A 21,938-nucleotide genomic window follows, 5' to 3' on the forward strand; every position below is an offset into this window, starting at 1 on the left:
AGGCATCCTACCATATGGAATGGACTTCAAAAAGCCAGATAATAAACAAGGAATAGATCCTCCATCCCAATGCCAGGGGTCCCACAAACAGACTAGGCTGATTCGGTCCCATGCAGGCTCCCCAGCTGTCAGTCTAATTAATGTAATATTGATCTGTGTGAAAATCTTGTCATTTATGAGTCTATTTTGTCTCAGAATATTTATAATCTTGAAGATCAAATTCTCACTTTCCTAATCTCATATGAAGTCACTTTTTATATACACTCATTATATTACTCAAATTTTGCTTTTATAGACGAGTTATTAGTACTGTTTTATGTTACAGAAAAACTCTGCCCCTGTACTTCATCCTCCATTGTCCCCTCCTCCACGGCCAGTTACAGTTGGTGAGCCAGTATTTATCATCATTATTTAAAGCCACACAGTGTGCATTAGGAGTTGGACTCCAGTTCACTTTCTGCTACTTGTCTGTAGTGATGATGTGTCCATGATGAGAGTATAGTATAGATAGTTTTGCTTTAACAATATCTGGGTTCCACTTAGACACTTTCTTCCCCTCTGAATTCTTAGCAGTCGATGTTTAATTTCTACATACCTTTGCCTTTCCAGAGTCTTATAGTTTTAGTCATACTTGAGCATATTTTTGTGTGTGCTGGCTAGTCAACTTGACACAAGCTGTTTTAATCTGGGAAAAGGGATTATCAATAGAAAATGCCTCCATTATATTGACATGTGGGTAGATACTTTTAAGCTTTATATTCCTTATGGTAAATGCCAAGAAATTTGACTGCTGTATTGCATAGCAAGCATATATTGTAAAGGTTTATTGATAATTGTTTCTGCATCAGAGCCTGGTGTTGGATGCATTAGTACTTTGTATATTGATCTTCTCTGTATCCTTCAGTTATCCATCATTTAAAACTGCCTTGCATCTGAGGAAGACATTGGAAAAGGGCCAGCTTTGTTGGATCCATTAACACTGTATGTTAACTATAAGGAACCATGGTGCATTAAACAAAACAGTTATCCTGTCTGGCCATAGTTTGCACCCCTGCATCCACTTTTCCTTATTGCCCTCTGTTTTCCCCTCTGGCCTCTAGCAGCCGCTGTTCTTCCTGCTCACCTGTTCTCTGAACTAAGCCTGTTTATATTCTGTATAGATGGAAGTATGCAGTGCCTCCTGTTTTCCCCACCTGGTTTATTTCACTCAGTGTCTTCACTTCCACCCAAGTTGCTATAAATGACAGGATCTTGTCATTCACGTGCCTAATAGCAATTGCTGACCATGTTTTCATGTATGTATTTGTCATCTGTGCATCCTTTTTTTTTTTTTTCTTTTATTGAGTCAGCCTTCCTATGTAGCCCTGGCTAACCCACAACTTGTAGATGAGGCTTTCCTTTCAAATCCACAGAGGTCTGACTGCTTCTGCTGGGACTAAAGGTCCCAAGTGCTGAGACTAAAGGTCACCGTCACAAAAGACTTCATATATGTCTCTTCTAATGAGGCCCTATGGCCTCTACTTAGTTGAAGTTTTTCTCATTGAATTGTAAGAATGGTTTGGCTATTTTCTTACATTTTTGGTTGTGAGCCTAGCCTTTAACAGCTGAGCCATCTCTCCAGCCCGGTTTGGCTATTTTCATGTCAGTCCTTTATTTATCATCTGGTCAGAAAGTCAGTGGTTTATCTTCTATTAAAATACTGTTTTTTGTTTGTTTGTTTGTTTTTTAATCTTACCTTACTGCCTAAAATTTTAAGATCTGTTTTTATTCTTTCTTGAAGATCTACTCCCAAATAAATACAGTGGTCCACAAGAGAGAGAAAGACCAGCAACTCTTGCATAGTTTTTTTCCTCCACATATTTTAGCAGAAAAGATTTTTTGTGGAGATTAACTATATAAAAGTACTCTTGAAAATTAATTGTCAGACTTGAGGTTTTGCTTCAAGGAACTTTGCATTCAATTCACTTGATTTCTTTGACTAAAATTAAAATTCTTCAGTTATTCAGTATTTAAAATGTCATATCTTAAGCTGTCCCTGGAATTTGACTAGTTTTCAAGAAAATGCAGGATTTTTTTAGTCCATTTTTTTATTGTCTTGTCCCATTTTGAGGAATACCTCATACTATAACTTATCTCTTATAGCTTTTTCAATATTTATTAAAATTCTTAACTAGGCTCCCCATTGAGGAAATCTATGTCATTTGTTTCATGCAAGAGGTTAAGTTCTTTAAAACAAAGCCTATTCTTTGGTGAAAACTTCTAGAACTTTACCAGTGTCCTGTGCAGAGCAGTAGTAACGAAGTGAGGCCAAAGGGCCACATGATATGGGAAACTCTTAGCCTACTGCCACAGGGGAGGTCTGTTAAAAAGTTTAAATTTTTCCTGTGGTAATTTTTTCAGAAGATATTTCCAATTCCCTACATGTTAAAAATGGTCATTTGCATTCTCTATAGTGGAGCCACAGAGAAGCAAAGGATTGCTACCTAATGGTTTTCTAATCAAAGTAAAATCATTGTGATACTCGGCTGTAGAAAGGGTTCTCACAGTACAAGTTTTGGTTTATTTTGTAAATAAATTCTTCTGGAAAGAGCATTGTTTGTGTTGGTACAGTTGACTTCGCTTTGATTGCCTCAGCTTTCCCCAGTGAACATATCTTTGGGTGGTCTTTTGCCTGGGGGCATGATAGCAAATAGTTGCCTCTTTTGACAAATAGCCACTGCCCTTCTGTTTACCCCGCCCACCTCCCCAGCTTCCTTTGTAAAATTGGCCAAAGGAATATGATTGGCTCATGTACATGTTTGATTAGTTGAAATGAATCTGAAATATATTCATATTATAATCACATTATTTACATTTTAAAGACTATTTTCATAGGATTTGTTCCCAACTTCAGATTCTGAATTTTTCATGCCAGCCTGTAATTTATTAAATCGACAGAGGAGAAATATCTTTCTTTTGGCCTTTCCTTTGTTCTTAAAGCATTTTGTGAATTTGTATTTTATACTTGAAATTTTATCTCCCTGAATCCACTTACATAGGTAATCTTTTCCCTTGACTGTTTTGTTTTTGTTGTTCTATGCATAATTCCAGCATGTAGGAGACTATGAAGGATGGTTTCTGCTTTGACTTTTAAGAATCTTTCTGAAAAGAAAAGCAGAATATGGAGAATAAAGTTAGTTTTAAACTCATTTTTAAAACAAAATAAAAAGATATTTTATGTGTATGAGGGTTTTGCCTGTACATGTCTGTTCACTAGAATACTTGGTGCCTGGTGGAGGCCAAAACAGAGTGTCATCCCCTGGAACCAGAGTCACAGATTGTTGTGAGCTGCCATGTGGGTGCTGGGAACTAAACCTGGGTCCTCTGCAAGAGCAGCAAGTGCTCTTAACCACTGAGCCATCTCTCTTCCCTTCTAGCTCTTTCATTAGGAAGATGGGGTGTCAGTTTCTAACTCTATAGTTTCCCCATGACACAGTACTACTAAAAGTCTTTATTAATTCCCAGTACTTTTGTTTGTTTGTTTGTTTGTTTCACAAAAAGCACTGAAATTTTACTGGTCTTTGATTTTTCGGAAATGACTTTTCAAATAGGGTGACAGGAATTTCTTTTGGTGGGGCTTTACCGTTTTCACTTCCTCTCGTGCCCGAGACTTCTCGATAATACTTTCCAACTTAATGAGATTTTTATTGCGCAGCTCCAAAAGCGGGTGTTTGTTAGCCCTCTCAAAGTCCTTCATCTCCTTCTTCACTCGCTCCAGCTTCTCTAGTGAAGGGAGCTGGCCCTGGCCTCTTCTCAAGAGTCTTTCCTTGAGCCTTTGATCTATCAGTTCCCTGCCTCGAAGCATGCGCTCCTGGTGGTCTTTGATCTGTACCAGCTCCCTCTTTTTGACTTGCTGTCTTTTCTGTGTTGTCTGGCCATCGTGCACAATTCTTGGTAGCCGCTCACTGGGGAAAAATCTACACATTTTGTTCTTAAACTCTCTGGCCTGGCCGGTGCCGTGTGCTTGCCTTTCCATCTGTTTCCTCTCTTTCTCGGGTACCCAAGAGTATCGTTTTTGTCGCTCCATGATCTGTATTGCTTCCGTTCTGCTCGTGTCTTTCTCCCTTATGGTTTCCACTGTTCTTTCATCATGGTAAGTCTGCTTTGGCAAGCTATAGCCAAGAGAACAGGCTTCCCCTCTGATGCTTTATATTCCTCTGGCCACTCAGTGACCAAGCTCGTCACCAAGATTCCAGAGCCAAGAATCTTTACACCCGTCGAGACTCTTGACTTTTACCCGACTGGTACTTTTGGATGCCTTTGTCAAGCCCAAACCTTCCAAGTGCTCAGAATTCCTCCCAAAGGTGAAGAAGGTTAGCTTGTGCAGAATTGCCACTAAAGGTAATGAGGGCCCAAGGATGCTGAAGAATAAGTAACTGCTTCTAGCCACTGCGCAGCTACAAAAGATAACACAGCGTCGGGACCGGTGGGAGTTGTAGTTCTCTTACTCCAGTGGCCTCAGAATCAGCATTCAGGAAAGTTAGTGAGCACGGTGGCGTCTCTGTTCTTTTCCCTTCCTGTTTGTAGATTTTGTAGGGTAAAAGACACAAATGAAGAAATATTCCTGGGTGGGGTCCGAGCTGGAAAAGCAGCCAGAGGCCCCTTGATTTGATAGGATGTCACAATACCTGGTTGAAAATGCCATGGCAACACAGACCTTTTTTTCTGAGAGGTTCTGCTCCCGCCCTTAGTCTCTCAGATGAAGTTCTCCATTCTCCTACTATTTTTAAAGACCAAATTTGTTTTTTTTTTCCACACTACAGTTTCATTGGTAAACAAGACAAATGATCGTTCATCTATTTTTGTAAAGGTTCTTTCAGTTGGCCCTGGTGGCATTGACTTGTAGTTTAAGTGTCCCCAGAGGTGTATGAAGGAGACTCACCCGAGCCCAGTATGGTAGGAAGTTCTGTGTGGGTAAATATCTCAGGCTGGCTTCTATACAAAAATGCTGACAAAGAAGTGATGTTTTCAGATGAATCATCTGAGGAGAAATAAATGAAGATTGCAAAGAATGTCTAATCATCCAGAAATGAAGCCTAACTGCTAAAAAGACCTAGAACAGTAAACCAGGGGAGGCCCATTTATGACTGAATACAAGAACTTAGGTTAGATTCCAAATATAGCCACCCTCGATATGATTTCCTAGAAATGTTCCGTGTTTTAATAACTTTGTGTTATTGGGCACCATGAGAACTAGATGGAGACTGGTGTGGCGAGCAGAGACAGAAATGGTAATGATGCTGTGTGATCAGTGCTGCTCTGTGTCGTTGGCCATCTGTGATGCTTTCTCCTTTGAGGGAGGACTTGACCCCTCTCGGTGTAGGTGCATAGGGGCCCTCTGTGATCATACATTGACCAAGTTCTCCCTCCACCTTAATATTCCAAGCCCTCATTGAGAAGCCATGGCTTAGAGCCACTGGTTTAGAAGTATTAGAAAGAATGAACTCTTCATATGTGCTACAGTGTGAGGGATATCAGTGATAACAGCACCCCACAGAACCCTGACTGCACTGTGATAATTCAGAGGTCAGCTCTGGAGGTCCCTAGACCCATAAAGACGATGCTACAGCTAATATGTTGGAAAGCAGATAGTGATGTCTACAAGGCCTATAACACGGTGCTTATTACCAGCCCAATAGTATTTGCTATTATCAATAAATGAGCCTTACATCGTATATGTAATTGCAAAAATTCAATGGTTTAGTAAATGTTACTTCAGTGCTAAATCTGTGCTTAAAAGACTGCTCCATGTAAGTTTATATATACATAGTATATATAAATTAAATTAATTTTAAATTAAACAAATTAAAATGTGTATGAAGAAGAATTAAGAAAATTCTTATTTTGGTAAACAAATATTAAACTGTTTTTCTAAGAAATCCACCAGGAATTTACTCACTATTCCTCAGTTTGTGGCATCAGGAGAGCAGTTTTCAATTGTTTACAAGTCCCTTCCCCAGTACTTGGAAATCTCTATGCTTTGTGTAAATCATGCTTCTTCACAGCTTTCTACTGGCAGCTTCCATGGTGATTTTTGATCATATCTTTTATCTTTTGAACAATTGCTCATTTGGTCTCTGAAGTATTGTGTGCCTTGTTGTTGGGGCTTTATCTTCACTTTTTTGTTGCTTTAGGGGAACATATTGGGTCCATATGTAATCATAAAAAAATTGTAATTTCTAGCTTGAGGAAGTTTATAATCTGCAATACCATCAGTATAGAAGCATATGAAGGTAATGTAGGAATAATATCCACAGGCAATACAAATGAGAAAATAAATACATATAAATAACTGTACTCCATCTTTTAAAAAGTGAAATATTTATGAATGTACTACCAAGAAGGAACAGTTTGATGAAGTTTCTAAGTTTTATGATGCTGACATATTGGTATTACATTATATTATCATCTTTTATCAACCCTGAAGTGACTTTCTGTTCAAATTGGGGACACTGGTTTGAAAGGTCCTCTTCAGTCATAAGCCATAAAAATGCCATGGTGGTTTTGGGGTTTTGGCTAAAAATAGCCTGTGCTGATTCTGTGTAGGTGTGCTTACCATATTTGTTTATATTTGCTCAGTGTTGCTACTGCCTTTATTTCCAGCAAATTTTTTTCTTGAGTGTATTTATGTCTTGTTTCTGTGTGAAATTCCAAGCAAACAAAACTGAAGATGTAAAATAAAATCACACACAATTTACAGCATTAAAGAAGGTATCTGTTTTAGAAAACACCAGTATTGCTGCCTGTCCTTCCATCATTTTATACTTACTAAATTAGAGCCCTGCATGTAATTAAAACTTGCTGCTGTTTTCATTGTCTTAAAGCTCATGATTGAGTCCAATTTAGATAAAAATACTTCAAGAATCCAGACAGCAATAGCTAATACACATATAATGTTTAATATTTTCAGAGCATTGTGAGGGCAGGATTTTTCTATCTTTCCTTTTTTGTTTTATATTTAAATATAAAAATGTGCTTATGAATCATCTCTTAATTTTCTTAAAAATTTTAAATTCATTAGTTTTGTGTGTGTGTGTGTGTGTGTCTCTGTGTGTGTGTGCATGTGTGTCTGTGTGTGTGTGAGTGAGTGTGTGTCTGTGTGCATGTGTGTCTGTGTGTCTGTGTGTCTGTGTGTGTGTGTGTGTGTGAGAGTGTGTGTGTGTGTGTCTCTGTGTGTGTGCATGTGTGTCTGTGTGTCTGTGTGTGTGTGTGTGAGTGTGTGTGTGTGTCTGTGTGCATGTGTGTCTGTGTGTGTGTGTGTGAGTGAGTGTGTGTGTGTCTCTGTGTGTGTGTGTGTGTGTGTGTGTGTGTGTGTGTGTGTGTGTATGTGGTGTGTGGTGTGTGTGGTGTGTGGTGTGTGTGGTGTGTGTGTGTGTATGATGGAGCATGTGTGGAGGTCCGTGACATCTTATGGATCTCCATCCATTAGGCTTATCTTACCATCCCTATTTGTTTTCAGCCATGCATGCAAATTGGTGACTCTGATGGTTATTTCGGCACGTCTCTTCCACCACAGAGCACTCTTAGCACAGTACAATGTGTGATTTGGCAGACTAGGCCCTTGTGGGACCCTGTGCCTTTGTTGTCTTGGGACTCCTATTACCAATGCTGTGTGTTACCTCTGACTTTGAATTTCTCCACACCCTTTAGATGCTCCTGGGTTCCTTCCACTTGACATATCCATACAACATGACTGGTGCCAGAGGAACCAGCTCAGACCTCACAAGATGCCAGACTGCTGCTATCATGCTTTGTAGAGGGTGGTTCCCACTTCCTTACACAGTGCCAAAGAAGGGAGATCTTACTTAAGGTTTCAAGGATATCTGGATCTTAAAATTACTTTTCATCAATATTGGACTCATGATATTTTATATACTCTCCATTTTTTAAAAGAAGTTATAGCATCATTGTAATGTTAATGGAAATAACAACTGTGGCTTTCTTGGGGAAATGCAAGGCCCATTGGAAATGAAAGTAATTGTAGGATTATTTTTAAATAAAATCAAATTACCCTGCTGTTTGAAGGCAGAAACAGGTGAGAATATCAGATCCTGGATTCTATTTACTTATTAGTTGGGAACAGCAGAGTTTGGTTTCTTAAGTACAATGCAGGATTTAGTTAGAAAAAATAACCCATCGTTAGGTTTTAGCAGGGGAGGGAGCATGGCAGGGTCAGCAGAAAGAGAGGAAATGGCAATAGCAGTGTGGTCTTCTTGAGGAATTGCCAGATTCAGTGTTTTATAGGAAAATAAAATTCAACAGTCTGGGCAACACAGTGAGACCATCATCTCCAAAATAAATGAATTAAGGAAAAAAAAGATAAGTTCTACAAAATCAGAACTTGCCCAGTGCTCCTCAGTGCATAGAGGTAACAGACACCAAATGGACACTTCACAAGTGTTGTGAATGGAGGCCAGAAGAGGGTGTCAGATCCCCTAGAACTTGAATTATGGACTTTTGTAACTGCCACATGGGTGCTGGGAATCAAACCCAGGTTTCCTGAAAGAGCAGCTAGTATTCTTAACTGATGAGCCATCTCTCTAGACCTTATATATAGTCAGTTTGTATTTGTTACAGGATTTGTAAGATTCTCACAGATGCTAAGTTAATAAATAGTAACCTGTTGCTGCTAGGAAAATATATACCTAAATATACATCCTGTAAATTATAATCTTAAATTCTAAAGACAACTAATCCTAGTATATTCCATTTTCTTTACTTAACAACAGCAACAACAAACCAAGATTCAAGATGCTAATGGACTTTCTGAGGCTGCTCTGTCCAGCCAAATTAAAGCCATTTGCAGTCTACTGTGCTGCCCACTGTGTACTATGTGTTAGCTGCTTCTCCTCCAGTGTCTAGACTCACCATGAAGCAGCAGAAGGGAGGAAGGATTTATTTGGCTCAGAGTTTGAGCCAATCTTGGTGGAGAAGGCATGATGAAGATGGGTGGGAATGCCTTTAGCTATGGCAGTAGGATTGTAGGGCTTTTTGCTCACAATCTTGATGGATCTAGACATAAGAAGAAAACAAGCAATGGGGCAGCGCTGGACTGTAGGACCTTGCTTCCTGCCCCTCCCCTCCAACCTGCCTCTATGATTTGCTTCTTCCACTCATAAGGATCCATTTTCTAAAGGTTTCATAACCTTCCCAAGTATGTAATAGCTACAAGCAGAGGACCTAGGGTTCACAGCCATGAGTCTGGGGATTGGGCGGTATTTTCCAAGCAACTGTGGCTACCCTATGGCCCCCCTACCTATGTGTGTAGGGGGAAATGCTGGCCACACCCGTTTGGGGATTGGCACAAGTGACGCTGACCACACACACACACACTATATGCATGTAAACACATACCCCACCACAAACACAGACCACACAAATGCATATAAACATACCACACAGATACATACATATCACACATGTGTACACACACAACCCATATACACACATCATACATACAAACATACATATGTATACACACAGCATATACACAAACACACACCACACATACAAATTCATTTGTATGTGCACAGAAATGCTCATGTACACATGTGTGTATGCACACACACACACACACACACACACACACACACACACACACATGCATGCCAGACTTATGCACTCATATACTCATCACGTACACGTATACCACACACATGGGCGCACATGCACACACACACACACACAAACACACACACACACCACACACACACACACACACACACACACACACACACACACACACACACACACATTCACATGGTATGTGTATAGGTATGCGTATAATGGAACATACCTATAACCTCAGTGCTAAGTAGGTGGAGTTGTAGAGCCAGTCTAATTGTCCTGGGCTACATCATGACTTTGAGACCATCTGTCAGTTTAAAGATTTCCCAGGAAGGAAATTGTCTTTAGAATAGGTTCCAGCCCTTAACTCCTTTCATTGTCAAATAATTTAATTTTTAAGTAAAATCTCCCTTTAAAAAATCAAGTCAGTTTCCCCCTTTTAAAAATTAATGTATGCGTATAACATATTACATATATATTTATATGGGGCCAGAAATATTTCAGTGCATAAATGTGTTTGTTGCCAATCGTGCTGACCTGCGTTTGAGCCCCTGGTGCACATGGTTGAAGGAGAGAACTGGCTCCTGAAAGTTGTCACTTCCACATGCATGACAAAGCATACCACACACATATACTTAAATAACTAAAAGTAAGCTTAAAAAAGGCAATTAAGAAATTGAGATATGTCTCATGTGGGCCAGGGCTTTCTTGAATTCCCCATGTAGCCAAGGATATCCTTGAACTCCTAATCTGTCTTCCTTCACCTCCTAAGTGCTGGGGTTACAGGCATGTGCCACTGTTCCTACCATTTCTTATTTGATCTTCATTATGTACAGAAAGCTCATTACTAGTATCATAATCAATTTACATGTCATCTTTATTAATTAAATTAATTTACATGTTAATTTTTATATGAATAACTCTTGTGATTCCCAGAGAAGAATGAGCATTGAAGGTTTGGCCACTGTTGCTGGCTTTGTCTCTTGAACTACCTAGCAAGATCTCAGCAAGATGGCCAAGCATCTTCAAGTGAGAACATTTCTTTTTGATCTTTATAGCTTTGTTCTATAGCATGGGGTCCAAGTGGCTTTCATACCTGTTGATGAGTCCAGTTATCATTAAATTGGGTATTATGCTATGTTGTTTGTTTCATAGGTTCTCACTAACTTCTAGTCAAGTCACATAATCCATAGTTATTTTGACAGTAACTCTCATCTTTTGCAAATCTGTGGTCAAAGACCATGCCTTTTGATGATGGTTGGTGTTGAAGTTGCCCTCTTCAAAAAGGAAGCAAATGGTAGTGCTTCCTTTTCAGTTCATTCATTCATTATCTTTACTCATTTTTATCTTTTAAATGCATACTAAAGAGTTATACATCCTGTTGTATATTCAGACCACTGTTATTAAATCATTATTTAGTAATTATTGTGTTTAAGAGACTGCCTATTGATATGAAAGGAAGCAATAGATATAATACTTTTCCTAGTTTTACTTTATTATTCTGTGATAACAGTATTTGAATTGAATAAGAAAATAGTAATAAATAGTAATAGAAGATGACATTTAACTGAGCATGAAATATGAAATAAAGTATGTACTTGTGTGGTGCAAGCATAATAATATAGGTCTTTAGACCAGTATGGCAGGTCTTATGCACTGAGTAAATAGCTGCTTGGGGCCTGGAAGCAGAGTCAAAGTCATGTAAGGCACGATGCCTTCAACAAGCATGAACTTAGTAAAGCTGAATATTTTGTGTGGATCTCTCTGTGGGAGAGAAGGGAAGATAAGATTAACAGATCAACACTCTTAGAGTCTTGTGAAGCAGCTGCAGTCAACTAAGAGTTAGTTTGTGTTTTTATTTGTGTGTATATATGTTTTTATGTTATGTGTGGATATATGTGCATATATGTGTATGGAGCCCTATGTCGATGGTGGCTTTCTTTCTCAATCCCTTTTCTACCATGTATATAGACACACGCACATACCCTGCTCAATCCATATAATGTTACTTGTATGTATATAATTTCAGTTGCTTATCCAGTTGGTATTGGGTAAACAATCAGGAACTCTTTCCTGAGGAACTCTTCCTATCTCTCAGCATTCCCTCTTTCCTGGAGGTCTTTCCTTAGGATAGGGGCCCTGTGAGATTCTCTTTCCATGTTAGCATGTCTGTTGGTGTCCTTCTTCTGAGATGGGTTTCTTTGACTGAACCTGGAGCTTTCTGACTCAAGTAGACTGTTGGATCCACCCTGGGGTTTCGAAGATCTGTTTGTCTTTACCTTCTAAGCACCAGGATAACAGACAGGCATCCCCACGCCTGGAGTTTGGACCTGGATGCCGGGGACGTGAAGTCAGATCCTTCTGCCTTTACTGACTGAGCCATCTCCCCGTCCCTCTCCTTCCATCAATCATTTCTATTGTGATGGCTTTAAACTACTGTTCTTCTAAGGCCTAAGAGTCGGCTTCTTAAGCAAGCCCCTGTAACTGCTTCCTCCTGGATACCGTAATTCATCAGATTGCCAGTACCCACTGCAGAGGCAGGAAAGTGCCTGCTTATGGAAACCTAGAGTAGGAGCTGGGGAGTAGATGTCGCCTATGGAACAAATCCCTATGTGCAGCACAGTTTGCTTGGTTTGCTTCCCAGTGCTTTCACTGTGTTTAGTGCTTGTTTCCCTTGACACTTTAATTTCTTATTCTATTTTTCTCATTTAAGCATACAAATTGTACAGATTTCTTAAAATGTCAATTCGGTATGCACTTGAGGCAGTTTGGAAACACCATAATTCACTTACATATAAAAATGTTTTTACCAGCTAAAACAATATTTTCAGTTTCAGGTTTTGCTTCGCTTGCAGAATCTGTATGTGTTATACTTGCTCATTTTCATGGAAAATCTTTATATCTCTACATTTGCACCATAGTGCTTATATTTTTGGTCATCTAATTTTAGACTACTCTCAAGAAATCACTCATTGATACATTTGACACATTTTCTTTTTAACTCCGAAACCCTACTGTGGTACTGATTTCCCAGTATTTGCCCTGGATCATTTGCTAAATCTCCTTGAATATTATAGAACATTTTAATTGTCTCCTTTGGAAATTTGCTTCTTATTAATAATTTTAGAGTAAACTCTATTTTAGTTCTTTTGTAGTTTAATTGATAATAATATAAATACCAGTAACACCTCAGCCTGCCAAATGGCTGTTTAAGAGAAACATACTAGTGTTATTGTAAATGACTTGGTTTTAATAACTGGGATAATATGTTATTAATATCTATGTTTACAAAAACTTTTGTGATACTTCCTTTCAAATGGCATTTTAGAATTTTCATTTCTCTGATAACTGTGCCATGATTGATTTTTTTTCTTTTAAAATCCAAACAACTTTGCTGCTGAGATCATCAACCCTGATATATTTCTGTGAATTGTGGAAGCACCATCAGGTTCCTACTCTAAGGAAAAACAGCTTAGGCTGATGATTTTGTGTTTTATTAATAATTTCTAACATTGACAAATTGAAATGTTTTAACATTCTACTCTTATAATTTAAAACATCAAAATGAATTGAGATGAAAACCAACCAACCACAAAGGAAACAGCAATGAGGTGCCACCTAAATCTGGGTCTCAGTGCACATATCAAAGAAAACATTTGAAAATTATGATCATTTTTCTTGTACGTATTTTTTTTGATGTAGGGTTTTATATAGCCCATATATTCCCTGAACTCACCATGTAGTCAAGGATGGCCTTGGAGGGTTATAGTCCTTATACCACCATGTTCAGTTTTATGAGGTACTAGGAATTGAACTCAGGATTTCATCCATGTTGGCCAGTGCTTTAACAGTTGAACTGCATCCCCAACCTTTTTTGTTTTGTTCTTTCTGTCCGTCTGTCAGTCCATCCATCTGAGATGGGGCCTGGTGTATCCCAGGCTTGTCTTGAATTCCCTTTGAAACTGAAAATAATCTTGAGCTTCTGATCCACTTGCCTCCACCACCCGAGTGAGAGCAATACAGGCATGTGCCCCCACATTTGGTTTAGTCAGTACTGGTGACCTAGGTTTTTCTGTATGGTAGACAAAACCTCTTTTTTATTTTTTTTTGAAGATTTTATTTATTTATTATGTATACAACATTCTGCTTCCATGTATATCTGCACACCAGAAGAGGGCACCAGATCTCATATCAGATGGTTGTGAGCCACCGTGTGGTTGCTGGGAATTGAACTCAGGACCTCTGGAAGAGCAGTCAGTGCTCTTAACCTCTGAGCCATCTCTCCAACCTGACAAACCCTCTATTAACTGAGCCTCATTCCTAGTTCTATAATTTCAAACTTACCGTCAAGTCATATATAAACTGTATATTATAGCCTCCTTAAGAGATGGGGTCATGCAGGACATTGGTGGCGCACACCTTTAATCCCAGTACTTGGGAGGCAGAGGCAGGCAGATCTCTGTGAGTTTGAAACCAGCCTGGTTTACAGAGCTAGTTCCAGGACATCCTCCAAAGCCACAGAGAAACCCTGTCTCAAAAAACAAACAAACAAACAAAAAAACAAAAAACAAACAAACAAAAAAAAACGCGAGGTGAGGGTGGGGGGGTGTTTCAGTGCTGAGATATGGTTTGGTAGTAAAGAATACATTCTGTTCCACTAGAGGACCTGAGTTTGGTTCTTAGGACACCCATGTTAGATGCTCACAATTGCCTATAACTCTACCTCTGGGGCATCTAATATCTTTTTCTAGACTATACAAGTACCTACACGGAGAGAGGAAGGGGGAGCACAAATCTAACATTAACCTTACAAAAAGAGAGATGGACTCTCCCTGGTTATACACTATGTAGATGAATTTTGAGTTATGACTCAAACTTCATGTCTCTGTTTGATCTCCATGATCCCACCCTTGCAGAAAGCTTGGTGTTTAAATGTTGGTTGAGGCTATGGAGGCATTAGAACTTAAGACCACAACCTACCTGTCAATGGCTCCTTTCCCTGGGGCAATAATTTTCTATCTGTGCCCTGGATCCTAGTAGTACTGATTTTGGAGGACTTGAATAATTTGGAATTATGATTTGATGAGATGTCATCTAAGCAGATGCTTATAGATATATCCAGTTGTACGTCTATATAATCCCAATATTATGATAACACCCTAGGAAAATGGTCCCTTTGCCAACCAGTGCAGCTTGATCAAATCTGGTCAGTGGAATAACACACTGTTCTTTGGGAAGGTCAGGGCCTGATCACTTGCAAGTGTGACTGGAGAATGAAACAATTTGATTGTCTTCTCAATGGGACTGAATAAATGTGAAGGTGGAGAAGGATAGGACTCTGTTCAACTTTATTTTTGACATTATTTTGACTACCCTTTGGAATTTGGAATACAGCAAATAGTAATGGACATGCAGTCATAATAAAAGGTATTTCCTACCCTTTGGAGTTTAGTTCCTTCACCCTTCTTTCTTTGTGCTTCCTTCATGAGGAAAACCCATCGATTAGCAAAGACTATCTTTGGCAGGTAATTTGAAGTAGGGTGTCAGATGTCTTTTTCTCATTATCTACATATGTCAGCCAGCATTTGCTTTGGGGCACATGTTCATATTAGGATCTGACCCATGGTTCTGCACTTTCATAATCAATTATAAGGGAATTAATGTGGTAGGTGATAGACATATTTCTGGATACCTGCCATTTCTGTAGCATAGCAGTAAGCTGTACAAGGAAGTGCCTATAGGCCACAAGTATTGCACTAATATCAGGTGATAGGTACACCTCTGCATGCTTCCCTTAACAGGTATTATTCTGAGCAACAAAAGGAACTCGGAATGTTTGTGTTGTGAAACTCATGATCTTGAGCCTGTCTCTTTAAATGAAGCAGCAAAGTTATCCTAAGAAGTGTTTGCATTGAGCCTTTTGACCATTCTGGAACTCAGGAAGGGCACAGGGTTTTGTTAGTTAAAAAATACTATACAAATGTTGAGGATGTGCTTGTGCCATTAGGAGACTGAAAGCATTTTGTCATCCTGTGATAAGAACAAAACAGGTGGCTCTGTTTTGTGGCTTAGGATGTGGGTTTCTTTGGTTCTGCTAGTCTTAGACACCAAGGAAAATAAGTTATGTATGCAAATAGCATGGACTGTTGTTTTTAAAGCTCCATGTGGCTTCATAGCATACTTACCAGTCCTGGGATCTTTTATATTGGTCCTGTGTGTTTGTGATTCTCTGCATTGGATAGTCATGAGGATGAATTACCGATATATTGCATAAGCTTTTAAAACTATTACTTTTAAAAATAATTTATTTCAAAATCTAATCATTGATAGCTTTTTCTTAAATGTGTACTGTCTTTATAATTATATAATTGAAATTTTTATAATATATATGAATATGACACTATTGAGTGATATGTGAAGTTAAATACATGTGTACATGAATTTACCTTTATCCTTGTTCATTTGAATGTCAGATAAATCACTTGCCATAAAATGTGTATTTCAGGACTGAGCATTTACATACTCGTGGGCAGAATGCTCAGTCATGATGTGGTGTTCATTAGGAATGACTCCTATAAACATTCTCAATTAATTGTTAATAATGAAAAACTGATTTTCCTATCCTTAGGAGAAAGCTTTATGCTTTTTTATATGTGTGGAAGTTGGAAGGAACCACCTTAGTCACAGATTCTAGTCAGCCCATCAAGGTTCTCTTTTTAGCTCATTTGTTTTAGTTTAGTTTTGTTGTACTGTCCTTTTCAGATTCACCTGTTTTCTATTTTAAAATGCCTTGATTTCTATTCTCCAGATCATATAGCTCAAACACTACCTTCTCCATAGGCAACATGGATTGACAGTCCATAAATGTGTCAGGCACTTAGACATGTGAGCTGTCATTAAAAATAGTATATTATTTTTAGTTGTTGGAGGGGTCATGTGCACAAGAAGGGCAGAAGAGTGTGTTGGATCCCTTGGAACTAGAGTTTTGGTTGTGAGCTGCCTGACCTGGGTGCTTGTTACTGAACTTGGGTCCTCTGCAATAGCAGAATGTGAGCCATTAGTCTCTGAGCCATCTCTCTGGCTCCCAAAGTTACCAAAGACTTTAAGTTTTCTTCTTTGTTTTTTGTTTTCAGTTGGGTTTTGGAAACAGTGTCTTTCCATGTATTGTTAACAGGACTGGAACTGATATATAGACCAGCTAGCCTTGAGTCCTTAGAGATCTTCCTGCCTCTGCCTTCTGCATGCTGGGACAAAGGTGTGACCACCCAACCCATTTTTAGTCATTATTATTTTTAAAGTAATAGTCACTAAGCATTATCATTTGGTCATTCTGTTTCTAAATATTCCATAATCTTTTGCCTATAGTAAATGTGAGTAAATATTTCATATGCAGTTTACAGTGCTAGGGATTGACACACACCCCCAAGCCTAAAAAAAAAAAAAAAAAAAAAAATGCTAGGAAGGTACAAATAAGCTAGATCCCTAGTAGTAAATAAAATTTAAACGATTGAATAGATAATACAGATATGAAATGACCTGTGTTTTGATCCAGTTAAACAACACAAAAACACTCTTCCAAAGGCTTTTCTTTGTTTAAAATTAGTTGTTACTACAAAGAAACTGTCTCCTCAGTTTGACCAGGTCTGATTTTAAAGAGACACACAACCCTTTCTGTTTGCATGAGAGTCACCATGACTGTGTAAAAGACTTTGATTGCCAACTATATTATTCAGACCTTGATAATTGCCATTCTAATAATTACAAAGATAACAAAAAGTAATTGTAATGAAAGATTCTCTTTACTTCTTACCTAAAAAGATTTCAATTATGTTTTATGTTTATGCTTTTGTGTGAGACAATACTTGAAGACAGAGTCCAGTTCTTTAAAAAGGAAAAGAAAATACAGTAAGATAACTGGGAAAGATAACCTTCAGATATGTTGCTTTCCCCCTTACTGTCTTGTTGGAGTAAAATTGTTATTGTAAGATACCTGTAAATATGAAGATAAAACCACATGTTTCTTGGCATTTAAATTATGTGAAATAATTCTGATATCCTGTCAGAAAAAACTAAGTTGATGAATTATATATAAATGGTTTTTACTTGGGTACATATTTGAGTGCTTTCTGTGAAGTGATTGTTACTGATTTATGAAAATATATGATTCTACAAAGCTGGTATGCAGAATAATTAGTGTCTTAGTTAAGACAAACTAAGCCTAATGGAGTGGCCTTTTAAAATTCTCTTTTAATTTTGACTTGGACTCAAATAAAACTTTATGCATCTTAGGTATTGTCTTTTGACCTTTGGCAACACAGATATGTGCAGTAATTATCTATTTAATTTTCAATAATGGCTTTTGAAAAGGTTGAGTCTTTAGTATCTTTTCTTTATTCCATTATTAATTTTGCTTTATTATTGAAAGTTATTTCATGAACATGAGAAGCTTATTAAGTAATTGGTTTCCTGTTGTTGCTATTCATGTCCTTCTCCAGGGATTTACTCATTTGAAATGACTGTGTGCAGTACGCCTGAGGATTGTTCTATTCATAAAGTTGGCCAGCAGAATGAAGTTCTGCACTTGAGAAGCTTACATAGGTAGTGGATGTGAGCATGTGTGATCTGAACTAGGAATAAAAACTATAAGAAAAAGAATATGATAGAACTGATGTTTTCAATGGGGTGACCAAGAAGAGGCCAATCTGAAAGGGACAGTTTGAACAGAACTTTGAATGAAATTATTCCAGTATCTAGGGAAAAGCAGTTTCCATTTGATGCATAACAAGCATAAATACCTGTAGATGATTGAGTGTTTGGTATGTTACTTGATAAAGGTGTGTGGAATATAGTAGATGAGATCATAGAAACCAGCTCTTGTTGGACATAGGAAATATGATTTTATCTAAATGTATGTAAGTTTCATGGATTGACAGTGAATGCTGTTTGGATTGGGACATTAGTAGTTGGAAGGGTTTCTCTGCAGTTACAGAATTACGATTCTGTGAGAGGGCTGAGCTAGAGCTAGAACCCAGGACTTTTTATGTGGTAGACAACGAAGTCTACTGGTGCACTACCCATTTAGCCCATCAATTCTGGAAATCTTTTCAGGATAGTTGAAAATTTATTCATAGAGCTGATGTGGAACACAAGCAAAAGAAAGAACTTGGAGATAATCCTGAGGCTTTTGTACTGGAGGATTAGGTGAATGATGGTTCCTGTAAGATCTGATGTCCATATGGTAGAATAGTGCCTAAAAGAGACCTATCAAGGTCTGAATAATATAGTTGGTAATATATACCTACACACAGGCACACACATATGCATACAAGTTTTTGTTTGCTTTTTTAAATAAATTTGTGGGATGGAGAGATGGGTCATTAGTTAAGAACACTGGCTGTTTGATCAAACCCGAGTTTGATTCCTAGCACTAACATGACAGCTCACACTGCCTGTAACTCTAGCTCCTGAAGATCCTGTACCTTTCTCTGGCTTCCTTGGACAAAGGGCACACAAGTAGTGCATGGACATACTAATAGACAAAGCACTCATATGTCTGAATTAAAATGTAAACTGAGGAAATTAGTAAGTTAGCATAGATTTTCCTGCTGTGTTGAATTGTACATTCTGAATAAATAAAGTTTTGCATATTAGTACTGAAATTTGCTAAAAGGTTATTTTCAGCTTATTTTGTTTACCTAATAGACATCTTTTCATTCCTTAAATATTTAAACAATTGTGTCCTATAAATGAGCCATGTGTGTTATAAAATTTGAAGGAATTCTTTGTATTTAAGAATTTAATTTTTTGTCACTGGTTATATTTTTTTGTCATTGTAAGTTCAGTATTCAACATCTGAGGGTTGGGAGGCCTCAGATAGTTAGTCCATTGAATTTCCAATCTGTTATGTGGTAGTAAAAGGGCTTCTGACTCAAGTTAATGGAGGCAGAATGCTCTCGTTCTGAAGATCACTAACATCACTCCAACTGACAGTTCTTTAAAGCCACATTGGGCTCCATTGCCACATTAGCAACATTTATCACATTCGGTCCTGTCCTCACTGGACACAACCTCCATATGCTTGTGCTAGTGCACCTCCAAGGTTGCTCTGCCTGAGAGGGCTTGGCTGTGGTGGGGCTGACAGCAGTGCTGCTAGCAGTTTTGTCAAGCTGTGTGTTTGAAGGAATCATGGGTTTCTTGCTGTACTATACATCAGGAGTAGATCTGCCTTAGCATTTCAACTAAATGCTTGGTAAAGGTTTACTTTTTTGATCTAAAATGATGGAAATGTAAAATATAATAAGCTCAGGATTGCTTGGCCATCATCTTTCCCTTCTGAATATTGCATATTTGGAAGAGTTCTGCTGTGGAATAAAGAGTTCCAATTGGTTCATACTCCAGATTACACTGGAAATGCATGTGTTCATTTATTCCTCAAGTTTAGAGCTTTGACAGATTATTTCAATTTGAATTTGTCATAACCAGACTAAAAAGTTAAATAGAACTGGCAAAGTAAGCAATCAAAGCTATAATGGTTAAGCGTGTGTGCGTGCATTTGTGTTCAGAATATATATGTGCAAGTGTATGTGTGTGTAGAGTTTTTTTTTTGTGTGTGCTTGTGCATGTGTACATGGGTGCATGTGTATGTGTGTGTTTACTATTGTAAGATGTCTGTTCTTTGCTCCACTGTTATTCAAGTTGTATCTGAACAGGAGGAGATACTTGCTCTTTAAGAGCTCGGGGTGTGGACTCAGACTGAGATTCAAACACTTAACTGCCTCTAGGTTCTCGGGTAAATCAAGTGACTTTTGGATACTATCTCCAACCCCCTTTTTGTAAGGAGGCAATACTAATACTATTGTCTATCCTTTGTTGTGAATGAAATTGTTTCTGTTCTTACAGTTATAGCAATTTCTAGACCAACCCTTCTGTAGACAACTACTGTTGAATCATTTTGCAAAGTAGATATAATCTCCAAGAAAAGGAGATTCTTTAGTGTGCTTTTACAAATTTACAGATTTACCCTATGTTCTTAAAGCATACCCTGAGGTATTTGGGACTCCATGAGCAGTCATCAGTAAAAATAATGTAACGGTAATTTGGTGAGGTTCTTTTTATCAGAATTATTTCTCAAAACTTCACAGTCTCTAAGATAATTTAACAAGGAAAATGCAATGATCTTAGGGAAGGTCTAGTGTTTAAAGAGATGGGGGGTGCATTGGTGTTGTCAGTATTTGTATTTGAAGTCATCTTTTGCATAACTGTTTATAGGAAACTAAAGCTGAAAGTCCTCACTGCTGTGTGGACTATTCCATGTGTCAGGGTTGATGAGAGAGAGCCGTGTAAACAGTGTGAATGAGGAGAACTTCCTGAACAATAGTTGGGATGACTTGCAAAAAATGTAGGAACCAGTTCTAGGGAACATTTGAGTTAGCCAGCACCTGGGGCAGGAAAATAAGCCCAGCACCACTGGGATTTATCTGCTGTTGTTGAGATGCACTGCTTCTTGGAAATAATATTTGTTTCTGATGCTTATTGACATCACAGTAGTTAAAAGCAAAGTCATAACACTAGCTTTTGTTTACTTTCCACATTTTACACTATCAAGTCAGTCTTTTTTTTTTTTTTTTTCTTCCCCCAGATAGGGTTTCTCTGTGTAGCTTCGGAGCCTATCCTGGCACTCGCTCTGGAGACCAGGCTGGCCTAGAACTCACAGAGATCCGCCTGCTTCTGCCTCCCAAGTGCTGGGATTAAAGGTGTGCGCCACCAGTGCCTGGCCTTAGGTGATCCAGAAACATTTAATATTTCTAAAATGATCCAGTACACCACAACATAACCCAAAAACCCAATCATGGCTTCAGAAATCCAATTAGGAATGGATGGATTATGTGGTTAGTGGGATTAAAAACACTGACTATCAATTTGGAGAAGTGATTTTACCACACATCATAGTTTGAATACCTGCAGATCTGATTGCTGAAGCCATGATTTGGGTTTTTGCGTTATGCTGTGGTGTACTGGATCATTTTAGAAATATTAAGATGTGTCTGGATCACTTAATGTGAACCAAACAATATGATGCAGAGTGGGAATGACTAATGGGTGCAACACCATTACAAGTACCTGTTCTGTCTGAATGCTGAATCTTGAGCAGTTCACTCTGATACACCATAGAAAGTTATAGCCTCCTACATCTTAGCCAGTTTCATTGTCTCTTCCAGATTCATTTCCAATTTATATTTATGTCTTGAATTTATGAGTAAGAAAGCAGGGTTGATGCATTTGCTACAACCAAGGACTTATCACATCTTTGTACAAGGAAGTGTAGTATATGA

The 21,938-nt window shown here is 38.2% G+C and overlaps 2 protein-coding genes across 6 annotated transcripts in view; one reads left to right on the forward strand and one right to left on the reverse strand.

The window, feature by feature from the left end:
* Positions 1–21,938, forward strand: part of Supt3h (SPT3 homolog, SAGA and STAGA complex component) — a 342,495-nt gene that overhangs the window by 107,225 nt on the left and 213,332 nt on the right. The gene's annotated exons all lie outside the window — the stretch shown is intronic.
* Positions 3,551–4,123, reverse strand: LOC103161045 (putative uncharacterized protein ZNRD1-AS1). The gene has a single exon (XM_035452164.1). The coding sequence runs from the start codon at positions 4,064–4,066 to the stop codon at positions 3,551–3,553; it is 516 nt and encodes a 171-aa protein (XP_035308055.1). The 5' UTR covers positions 4,067–4,123.

Source organism: Cricetulus griseus (genome assembly GCF_003668045.3).
Source record: "Cricetulus griseus strain 17A/GY chromosome 1 unlocalized genomic scaffold, alternate assembly CriGri-PICRH-1.0 chr1_1, whole genome shotgun sequence".
In the NCBI taxonomy this organism is placed as follows: Eukaryota; Metazoa; Chordata; class Mammalia; order Rodentia; family Cricetidae; genus Cricetulus; species Cricetulus griseus.

Excerpts from the sequence above, each read along its gene's own strand:
- LOC103161045 (XM_035452164.1), bottom strand. The coding sequence starts at position 4,066 with ATGGAGCGACAAAAACGATACTCTTGGGTACCCGAGAAAGAGAGGAAA.